The sequence below is a fragment of the Panicum hallii genome, chromosome 6, assembly GCF_002211085.1.
Source record: "Panicum hallii strain FIL2 chromosome 6, PHallii_v3.1, whole genome shotgun sequence".
Classification (NCBI taxonomy): domain Eukaryota; kingdom Viridiplantae; phylum Streptophyta; class Magnoliopsida; order Poales; family Poaceae; genus Panicum; species Panicum hallii.
Genome location: NC_038047.1, coordinates 38,142,271 through 38,153,964, shown reverse-complemented (window position 1 = coordinate 38,153,964; position 11,694 = coordinate 38,142,271). Strand labels below are relative to the sequence as shown.

At 43.3% G+C, this 11,694-nt stretch overlaps 1 protein-coding gene across 1 annotated transcript; it reads left to right on the top strand.

The window, feature by feature from the left end:
- The first annotated feature begins 922 nt into the window (after positions 1-922).
- On the top strand, positions 923-4,036 carry LOC112897936 (ATP-dependent Clp protease adapter protein CLPS1, chloroplastic). The gene is made up of 3 exons (XM_025966341.1): positions 923-1,139; positions 2,087-2,231; positions 3,579-4,036. Exons 1-3 carry the CDS (start codon positions 1,067-1,069, stop codon positions 3,838-3,840), a joined length of 480 nt encoding a protein of 159 aa, XP_025822126.1. The 5' UTR covers positions 923-1,066; the 3' UTR covers positions 3,841-4,036.
- Positions 4,037-11,694: the final 7,658 nt, after the last annotated feature.

The window sequence follows — 11,694 nt, the reverse complement described above, 5'->3', positions numbered from 1 at the left end:
TGAATGGGATTCACTTGGGCAACGAAATCAAGTGCTATGGATGCATATTTCTGTGTTTCCTTTTGCTGAATGATAGCAATATCTATATGTATTTCCTGATCCACATTGTCATTGTGGATCTTAGAGAGGTAGAAGTAGTTAGAGGATTTTTATTATCTTATATTACCAAGAACTATATAATACTGTGTAGATTTTTGTGTGTAACACATTAAAATGGCAAAATTATAAGAATTCTAGGCTTACGTACAATAATTTTGACGATGAGAAGAACTTTCATATCTACAACTCTTTACTAGGACAGGTTTAAGGGTGTGACTAGAGTGAAGAAAAAACATTTAGCATGTATTATTTTTTTTTAAAATTTAAGCTCACGTTTCGATCCTGATTTCACTAAAGTTATACTTGAATCATTTATACCAACAACACGTGTCAACTAACTGAGCGCAAGCAACTGAAGTGAAAAATTGCGTCGCACATCAACGTATTAAAAGAAAGACTAATCAAGCAAAAACCAAAAAGAAAGCAAGGAACGGACTGTTTCCTCATAAAACAGGACCATTTCGGAAACAAGAAAACCGTCAACAGAGGAGCGAGTCGCTTCCCACAAAATTTCTACAAATTCTTTGAGCCCGAAACGGATTTGAAGTCCAATAAGTTTCATCTAGTTATTAGAGCAAGCCGCGAAGGGAAATTCGACGAAAAGCCTAGGCCCCTCCAGCAGCCACCAAGGGTACAATGGTAATCTAACACGTGCCTTACTATTATCTTTCTTTCAGAGGGCATCGTCAAGTTTGAGCGACTGAACGGAACAAATAAAAATCTGAAGCGGACCAGTGGCCCAGAAGCCCGCACCGCCGAGTGGCCGAACAGGTGGAACTCTCGCGACGTCAGCCGAATTACTGGGCCACAAATATTCTCCATTTCTCCGTGCGCTCCGAGCGGCACGTCGCCCGGCCCACGGAGCACCACCACCGCGAGTGCGGAGCACGGACCCAAAGATTCAGAGGCCAGGAGGCTCCGACCTCCCCCGAATTCCTCCGAGGCGCGGGCGACGGCGGTCGGCGAGATGGAGGCCGCGGTGCCCAGCCGTGTCGCGCTCTCGGCGGCGAGCCGCTTCCCAAATCGCCACGCGGTGGCAGGTGCTCCGTCGCTCTGTCTCCTGGTTCTTGGCTTCCTGTTTGTCTGTTTGTTGGATGCGATTTCGGGGAGTAAGTAGTTAGTACCTTTCGGGGTCCGTAATGGATAAGGTTGATAGGGCAAGTAGAGGTTCGTGAAATCCACGCCGTTCGGGTGGGGATTCCAACTGGAGTATGATGAGTCCCGACTACTGCGGTTTTGCAACAATTTTGCCGTTATTGCTAAGTTTGGGAGGGGGAAATCCTTCATTTCGTGGTATGGAATGGCCGCCTGGAGTTGGCAAGAGGAAGAGGACTTGTGTATAGTCAAATCGTTGCCTCTTTTGTAGTTAGTGGCAAGAATAAATTTGGAAGGTGAAGCTTACCTTCAGTATTATTCTCCATCAGCTAGCTTTTGGTTCCCTTTTTGATTGCTTCAGCATGCTTTTGTCATGGGATAGAGTCATGAACTGTGTTTCCACTGCTGCACTTGTCCATTTTTTTCAAGAACACGCAAGTAATTTTATGTCTTCAGTTTCCAGATTATGTAGGTGTTAGCAGCCAGATGAGGGTGGTAGAAGCCTGGCAATTGTTAGCATGCATTATTGGTCCATTTACAGGAAAGCAAACACCACCTGCTGTGAACAACCAAAATCTAAGACACACTTTATTACTGTTGAAGTAAACAATCAATTGTAGCTGCCCGCCATTCTTGACAGACTGCATTACTCCTTGATTGCTGTTACCAATTGCTGGTTACTCTTGTTAGTGTTCTTGAAAACTCCAAATGAGTAAGATGATGATGAATCAACACCTCATCAACCGACTCTGATCTCAACTTTATGGGCTTGTCTATTGTTGCATGACCGTGAAGCTATACTCCAGATTCGTTCATTTGTTTTCAGCCCTGAGACACTCCTGAATGATTGTTGGTATAATCGTTCATGTTTCTTTTTCTTTGTATCCTGCAGGGGATAGATCGTGCATTTACAAGGGACGGTGCCAAAGTCTTGCGATCCCTATGGCTCTGTCAGCAGCTGCACCAGGCAAAGGCGGTGTGCTTGATCGGCCGGTAGAGAAAACTACTCCTGGTCGTCAGTCTGAATTTGATGTGAAGTAAGTGTTATTCCCTGTCACCTTTGTTTCTATTTCTAGCAAGTGTAAATTCTAGAAATGGAGTGATCTGAATTTTGCATTGTCTGGGTTATACTCGATCTAAAATCACCTGATCAAGCACAAATACATTATTAAGTGGCTCCAGACAGATAACAGTTTCAGCTACTATGAATTCATTTCACTGTTGTTACTGTAACACTTTCCAGTTTATTCATTAACAAAGAACATGTAATCCAGAGACATTGAAAGGTTGGGGAGTACCCCCCCAACTTAATTTGGCACTTATGTTTCTCTTATTTCCATGTGCAAGTTCCTTTGCTTGTCCAGTAACTTGTTTTTGATATTGTCATGGACTCATGGTTATGTCAACGCTCATTGTTGAGTCAATTTCAGCTCCATTGCAAATATAGTGGTGTATTTGATGGCTTCAAGTGTTCTTGAAATGCCCTTTCTTGTTTCTTTTTTTTTCTGCATTTTTCTGCTTTAGTGCAGAGAAATAAAATTTTGGGGCAACTAGTACCTGGTGTCACAGTTGGAAGGTATATTTACGGTTGCTTGTAGTCTCGGGGTCTTCTGACACTTAGTCATGCAGTTTTAATGTTGGATGTGAGCGGGCGACCTTATTTTATTTATTTTGCAAAGACGTTCCATGTTTTACCTCAACTATGTGGGTTGGATATTCAGATTCCTGATAAAGAAAGTTCCTGAACTTTGCAGTTGTTGTAGATACCTTTTTCTCCTAAACTCTGTAGATATTGGTTGTTCACCAAGAACATCAGTTCATAGAAGTAGTTTCTTGGTAGGGCTTTATTTACTTTGAAATTATAAGAACATGCAGTAGCGGATCCAGGCCCTGGGCTGGGGGTGCAAATCAGCTTACATATCTTCCAAACAGCCTTAGTATTTTCATATAAGATCATTTTTCATTGGACCAGCCCTGGCCCAACTGTGATTCTGGATCTGCCCCTGAGAACATGTCTTGAACATGACATATGACTCCATATTATTGTTCGACCCTTTAGGTCACCTTCTTCCATCCCAAGTGCCTATACCTTTGAATATGGCTTGTTTCATCATTATTGTTTGTGAGCTTATATCAATTACACTTCACAACACTGCAGTTACTATTATTGTATATGGTATATTGGCACATTGATGCTTAGTAAGAAAATTTTACCCTACGCACCAGACTACCTTATTGATAGCTTATATCACTACAATTTTTAAGGCTATCTAAAATGATGTCATTGAGCTTTAAACACCATAAAACAGTTACTATAATCTTTGGCTCTACACTTGATCTCACACTTGGAAGCCGTGTTTTGACCAAGTAGTTCTGTTCTGCAGGAAAAAGCGCAAGATGACGCCCCCATACCGCGTCATCCTGCACAACGACAACTACAACAGGCGCGAGTACGTCGTCCAGGTCCTGATGAAAGTGATCCCGGGGATGACCGTGGACAACGCGGTGAACATCATGCAGGAGGCACACGTGAACGGGCTCTCGGTGGTGATCGTCTGCTCCCAGTCCGAGGCCGAGGAGCACTGCACGTCGCTCAGGGGCAATGGCCTGCGGAGCTCGATCGAGCCCGCTAGCGGTGGCTGCTGAGAATGGGTGCTGATGTTTCGCCGCGTATATTTTGTAAATACCCTGCGTCACAAGATAAGCTGAAATGGGTTGCAGGCAGCCGTTGGTGCTGCGAAGCGGAATACCGCTTTGGGTAGGTGTAAATCTTGTAAGGGTGCCCTGTAGAAGAACAAACATAGCGTTTTGGGTTATGATTATTCATGGAACATTTTTGTTACGCTCTTCCTTTGTTATTGGGTAGGCATTTGCTCACTGTTATGCTGTTGCTGCTATGAAAGCGAATTTGTTATGCCAGGTGAGGTCACCTAGTCTCCGTGCCGCTATTCATCATGATCCCTCGTCCCATTGGTCCCATTCAGTCTCAGCAATGCGCTGATTGGCCGGATTTTCAGCTGACCTGGGCACCTACCTGGCTATGGAACAAAAAAATGAAAACATCGCTGACAACGTAAGTCTCAAGGAAAAGCTGGACCTAAGATCGGACCCATCAGGCTACCGTTTCACCTCTCCAGCCAACGCTACGGTTCAGCTCGGCGGCTCGGGCTCCCCTACTAGGGCCCAGGGGTGGATGCGCGGCCTGCGGCTGCCGGCCCGAGTTCGTGTAAGGGTGATGCACTCGTGGGCCAGGCAACCGATAGGCCGCGCGGGCGGGGGATGATGGACTGGGCCGTGCGTCGGCGGCCGCCAGCCCGTTTGCCGGGTCCTGCCGCCCTTCTCCTTGTGCAGCATGAGATTGGCTTGGCAAGGGACTTTTCGCCTGGCCCTGCGCTCTCGTGTTTCGTACTCGGTGCCGTGGTAAACTTAGAAGCACATGGAGAGGCCCTTCGAGTTATTTTTTTTTGTAATAACTGATTTGAGTAATTCAGATATACTGTACTCCGAATGTGTTATCGTATTAACATAGTGGTTAGTCTACAAAATCGATGGATGCTCAGATGGTTTGCTCTCCTTTTTCTCTCTCTTTCAAATTCGTAGGATTTCTCTCTCCTTCTAATGCGTCCAGTGAGGATTGATATCAAGTCCTCAAAAGGAGTCTCTTGCTGGTCCTTCCTCCGTCTCTATCCTACACTATTAGTCATTTTAGATTTTCTAGTTGCATCTAGGCATACATAGCAAAATCTATTATGTAGAAAAGTCAAAACTACTAATAATTTAGTATGGAGGGAGAAATAATAAGCAGCTTACCTAGTTGTGTCGTCCGGCGGCGCTTATGAGTAATAAGTAGAACCTCATTATTTTCTTTTGCAATCCTAATATACGCCTACCAATTTCAAACATAAGGAGGTGATTAGAAGGTATATATGTGCGAAATTTGAATCTATTGGATCAACATCCAGATGCAAAGTTTAACATCGTCTTTCGTATATATTCTAATACCCTCCACGTAAACAATAGAATGGAGCAGTGTTTGGTACCTTTACCAACTGCACTTTCACGTACAACATTGACATTTGCCACTGCTCCCACGAACGCTCGCTCACCTGCCGGCTGCCGCATTTGATACAGCAGGCGCTCGATCCTCCGGCGGCCAGCGTCCGGCCGAGTTAAGGCACTGACCATACGCCGCCTAGATGTAGGAAAATGAAGATCAGCCTGCATCTGGATCTATGCCGTCCCCAGAATGAACGTCGTCTCGAAATCCATCTGAAAAGATGGCTGCTCCGGCTTGTGAAGCCTGAACGTGCATTGGTCTATACGCGTCAGATCATCCAACAGCATAGATAGAACCCAGATGATGATGCAGGAACAGCCGGTGGCAATCAGTAAGGGCACGCACACGCATCTGCCGCAGATCGAACACGGCCGGCGGCGCCGGGCGGCGTGTCGACGCGCACGTCGCGATGTCGACCCGAGGAAGCCGCTGGCGGCCGGGCCGCGGCGGCGGCGCAGCTCCGACGTTGCCAGCTGCTAGCTGCTGCTTGGGGACGGGACGGCGCCACGCACGGCACGCCTGGAGGTCCACTGATTTGTCTCTTCTTTGCTCGTACGTTCGATCAGCCGACCTGCCGGGTACGGTGCCGCGGCAGCACAACTCCGATTCCGATCTCCCCAATAGAATATGCAGATCAGCTCGCCCTAGCTAGTACAGTAGCTGTGCGCCTGCCGCCTGTGCTTTGCTTACCCGCCGATTTCGCCGACACCCAAGATCAGGATCAGATCCCTGCGAGACAGGTGTTGGCGTGCTTGACCGGCCAAACATGCTGGCGCATGCAGCTCTAGATCTTTTGCGCGTTGCCGCGAGGTACTACTACTCCAAGGCTCCTAGCTCGAATGCAAACAACTCAACTGTACTTTTTTTTATGCAAACATACCTGTATTGATGCTATGGATACCGTACAAAGATGCGTACAAATACAGATACATCCAAGAAGGATACAGTCAGCAGGTGTTTTGCAGACAAGCCCCTAACAAACAACAAAATTACATTTAAATCCCTAGAGCCTTCTGCACTCCTCCGGAACCTGATTTCGCCGGTTCGTCACAAGGCTTTGAGGATAGTCGCGGTAAACACTCACCCACACGGATGAGATGAAGGCCCCGCCATAGCCCATCGACCGGGGCCACACCCCGAGCTCCTATGATCCCAGACACAAAGCTCGCCGTCGACGACCATCGCCGTCAAGGGGAAATCGAGCTTGGCCCAGCCACCAATCATCCACAAATCCCCCACCATGCACTGCATCCATGAAGCAGAAGCCCCTTGACGGTTGAGTACCGGAGCATATCTGAATGCTAAAAATTGCTAGATCTCACCCAAGTGATTTAAAGGGCTTCTACTCTTGAGTATTGGTGGCTCATACTTATGTATGCCCAAGATTTAAAATTTAGAGATAGTGAAAATAAGGTGTTGAGAGCCTCCAATGATTCGGGTGTCAGATGCTTCCAGCAATATCTCTATTTATATCTCTATCTCTACTATTTCTAAAGCAAGCAATGATTTTTTGGTTCGTCAATCGGAATCCTAATTGGGACCCGCACAAATCAATCGGAATTCTAATAAGAACGTGAACAAATCAATCAGAATCCGAATCAAAACCTGAATAATTAATGCCTCGCGCGGTCACGACACGGCCTGTACATAGAGTGAAATAACACAAAGTTGATGGTCTCATATAGATCCGGATAAATTTATATTACCTGTAGCAACGTAAGGTCAACATACTAGTATAGTTTACTTTGGTTATTGCAAACTAAAACTAGATCTAATAAAGGTGTAGTTCTGAAAATTGAATGCATGGAAAGTCGCTTGTTAGAAGCATCTAACTGTTCAGGTGTTGTATAGACGCTCGAATACGATTTGTTAGAAACCAATGCAAATTGAGATATCTGAAATGGACGCTTCGTCCTCATTTTACCACTAGATCCATATGCCATTGTTTAATGAAGCACAAGGGCTCAGGCCCTGCTGATTATGTATTAAAAAGGAAAAGGAACTTTTACAGGGTAAAACTTAGAAACGTAGTAACTTTATAAAAGTGATTCCAACCCTTTTACAATTGCTAGAAAAAAATTCGTATTCGCTCCCTGAATAATAACCATAGCAAACTCATGCTCGAAACAAACTCTTCATGGTTCAACAGATACCGATGCTGTTTGAAGATGAAACCGTTCCTTGTTGTCCATGAAGACAAAGGCTTTGCAACCTGCCTCTTAATTAAGAGATTCCAGGATTTGATACGGCTGCAAAGAGGAGGAATTTATTTGCAGATTCAGGTCGTAGGCCCCAACATTGTTGAGAGAAAGGACATTACAGGAAAAGAAGTTGTAAGGACATATTCATCCATATTTTGTAAGCACAAAACACAAAAATAGCTTGGCATCACAGTTCCAATTTTTGTCTGTAAAGGATTTTCTTGTATTTAGCCTATCCTTAAGTAGCAGCCAAATTAAAAGAACATTTTGTGTTTGAGCTGACAAGAATTCTTCCAAAGCCAAGAAAAAAACTTGATGAATAAATCTGTCAGCGAATGATAAATTAAATAAAGTTTGTGATGTTATTGGCTCAGATGGTCCCTCGAGTGGTAAATCGGCAAGAATCGGGGAATAGCGATAAAGTTTGTTGGGTGCCCAAACTGTGTTTACGGCATGCTTAAAATAAACACGTTGGTTTTCATCTGGCGCCAAAATCCAGAGGGCAACAACCCCGGTGCATTCCTGGTGACGACACCCGTGTGTGGCTGCCCAGCAAACATGCAAACTGCCACAGCAGCGCACGATCTGCAGGCCGGAATTCGCGACGCCCATCCATGGCTTCACATCTCTCTCTCTCTCTCTCTCTCTCTCTCTCTCTCTCTCTCCCCCCCCCCCCTCCCTCCCTCTCCATGTGCGTTTATTGTAAACGGATACAACCATCTCGATCGGCCCCGGCAAAGTCCTGACGAAGAGATCGGGTACACGACAAAAGTTTGGGAGCCCATCATGAAAGGAAGATGACGCGAACAGTGTTTGAACAGTCGGTTGCCGCCAAGGCCCCAGCTGTTCAAGACAAATGCATGGTCTGCTGTTTGGATCGAATGGGTGTGCCGCCGAAACACAGAAAAAACCCGGAATCAGGAGAGGTGGATATACATGCAGATCATGTTAGCTCCTATTATTTTTCTTTTCTTGAAGTCTAATTCATACACAAGTATTTCTCGGAAAACCATTTCTTCATCAAATATTTGTAAAACTTTTCAACATGGTTGAAATTGACCCACGGATAATTTTACGTAATATGCCGTACAATACTTGTAATAAAAAAATTCATCCTAGTCGTCCATCCACGACCATCACAGCGATGAGCGAGCGGTCAGTTAGTGGCACATATAGTTTGATTGTATTCCTGTATTTTTTCGATTTTTTGAGGTGAGATCTATTCAAAATTTTCTTCTTTCTTAATATAATAACTCGAAGTTTTGCTACGCGTTTGAGAAAAAAAAAATGAGTGAACTGATGAGCTGACAGGAGAGACCAATGGCTGTAGACTATTCAATATTCATACACCCAAAGGCCATCTCTCTAGCCTCTAGAAAAGAGAGGGAGGCGTTTTAAAGGTAGGGTTTTTTTTCCTTTTCGATAATCGAAGAATGGGAGGGTTTGTTTGACGGGCCGTTAGCTACGGCGGATGCTATGTGGCGGCTAGTGGCGTGCTCATGCTGCGGCGGTACTTGTACTCTCTCTCTCTCTCTCTCTGAAGTTGTGTGCCAGTGCCATCTGATAACAGGTGCCACGCATCATATACGGCCCTACCGCACCTTTGGAAGAATAGCACACATGCAGCAGCAAGCACGGCCACACAAAAGCTCCGGTCCAGCGGTTATGTATCCGAGCTAGGATGCCTGCCAAAGTCACTCCCAAATGCAACCCTTTGCTAGACTAGATACTTCCCGGCGTGGAGCTAGCAGAAGAACTGGACCACACAGGTATGCAAGCTTTAATTTTGTCTCCATATAAATCGCATTCACAATTCGCACCACAGCATATACATGTGTGTGTCTTTCTTATGTTGGTATGCTAGCTCTTACATTACAACATTCGGCCTTTGCATTGTGTGTGCTTATGTGGGGAATGAAACACACAAGCCGCTGCCCTGCAGAGACTAGTCTCTTATCTGTTCTTCCATGCGTGCTTGCTAGTGTCTTGCCAGAATATAAATTCAAGTCTCTTCAGACAATATATACTAGCCCTGCGGTTTCACTTTCAAGTTAAGAATTAATACAAGAATGCTAGTTCCCACGATCACCGCTAATCATGAAATCGGTCATCAACACAATCAGATGTATTGTATTATTGACCTATACTCACTACAGTTCTCTTCTACTTTAATTCAGCTAGTTTCTGATCACTAAGCAATGAGTGAACGATACACACTGAAAGGGTGATATGCATGCATCGATGGCTGAGAAAGGGTCGTCAGAATCATCTTCCAGCATATTTGATCTAATAACCATGTTGGTTCTGTTCTTCCTGAACTTCATATCATTCCATAGTATTTCTAAGTGATGAAATGCAATGACATGAAAATTGTAGTAGTCTTCTGGACTTAAAATAAGTATAAATTGCTTATATCATTGCTCCTAGATATTTGATCGAGTAAATTGTTCTTTAGACACTGATTGACTATTGGAGAAATTGTTAGAAATTCCTATTTCACTGTGCACACAGTTCAAGTTCTCAAAATCTGACAACATATATAGCATGGAAGATTTCCTATATGAGATACACACTTGAAGTCAATAGAATAAAATTATATTATATTTCCAGCACACCGAACATAAATGGATGCATATGTATCTTCTCGTTTCGGCATTATCTTGATTAGTTTGGAGTGAGCTTAGGCCTTCAGAAGTCAGGAAGAAACCCAGATTTGTAAGCGTATAAATACCTAACAAAGCTATATATATTTCTTACATAAAACACCTTTGACTGCCTATTTATCAATTAAATAGAAATATTACTCCAATTCCAATACACTCAAACTTACTTTTCTGTGAGTGTAACCCTATTTTATTCTCCAGTATATTATACTAGGATCTCTGCTTTTTGTGATAGCATCATCAGATTGATTTTCATATCATTGTAGGAAGCTGCAATAGATATATATACATGCTTGTGAGTCAAACAGTCCAAAACATGACGTGCTAGATATTGAAAACATCTTAACAAAGAGCATGCATAAATAAGTATAGTGCTCTTATTGAACAGAAAAACAACAATATATGACAACGCAAAAAATCCTTTTATGTAATATAGAAGCAGGAATATCAATGATATAGTATATCACATGACCAAGCTCCTCAAATAGGTCAAAATTTGGATTATGTGCTTTGGCTCTGGATCGATGTCTTTGATCTTTAAAATTGCTGACTTTCCTGTTCTAACCCTTTGTACCTTTTCCACCAATTATGCCAGAATCTCAAGATTGTATGTTGCGTTGGGATTTTTTAATGCAAAATACTATATGATTCGTCCTCATTGTCTATTATATTATTTTTTTTCTGTACTTGACTATGATTTGAGTAAATTATTAAAGAAGATGAACATGATGGTAGATTGAATTGGCTTACCAACCCGCATATTCTTTGACCATGCTGCTAGACTACTATATAGAATATCTGATGGAACAAAAATCCATACAATTCCAACTTTAAATAAATTAAAATTGCAGACATGTATACTACGAAACCTGCTAAAAGAACTGTAATAGTCCAGCTAGTTGCAGAACATATAGCCTTTGCTATCACACAGTTCAACTATGAGATGTCATAATTTAAGTGCTTGTTTACTAGTATTATATATTTACTTTTATTTCACTCCCACCAATATGCAAGTAGACATAATCAAATAGAGCTTGTCTTCGTGAGGTACTGGTGGTGGGCTAAAATTGGCAATATGCAGTATGTACAAGCTTGGGCTAGCAGGTATACCCCACGTTTCTTTTCCGTTACATGAAACTTCCTACAAGATGTTCATCAATGATTGAACGCACAATTTCTTCTTTACTTGCTGTCACTCAAACAGTACCCTATTCCCTCCCAACTTTTCTTATGCATTTGACATACCGATTAGCAAGAGCAAATGCTGAATTCACATGCATGTTTTCTCATAACTCTTAAGCTGGAGGGCAATGATCAGTCGTCTCTGAAGATCAGGGTAGTTTCTGAAGATCAGGTTGAGGGGGTTACTTTTGTTTGCTGATGAGTCATGAATGATAGCTACATTCCCCAGTTCCGCTACACATGCAATTAACAGTTTCAGTAGTAAGAGAGCATTATATTAAGAAGCACCTCAGCTGGAGCTGGGAATTTTTCTGGCACATACAAGGGAAATTTGACGTATCGATGGAGCCCTACTGTCTTTGGACAGAAGAATTGCTAGATTGATTATTTCATGAAA

Coding starts and splice junctions, on each gene's coding strand:
- LOC112897936 (XM_025966341.1), top strand. CDS start 1,067: ATGGAGGCCGCGGTGCCCAGCCGTGTCGCGCTCTCGGCGGCGAGCCGC. Junction 1,140..2,086: donor AAATCGCCACGCGGTGGCAG/GTGCTCCGTCGC, acceptor TGTATCCTGCAG/GGGATAGATCGTGCATTTAC. Junction 2,232..3,578: donor CAGTCTGAATTTGATGTGAA/GTAAGTGTTATT, acceptor TCTGTTCTGCAG/GAAAAAGCGCAAGATGACGC.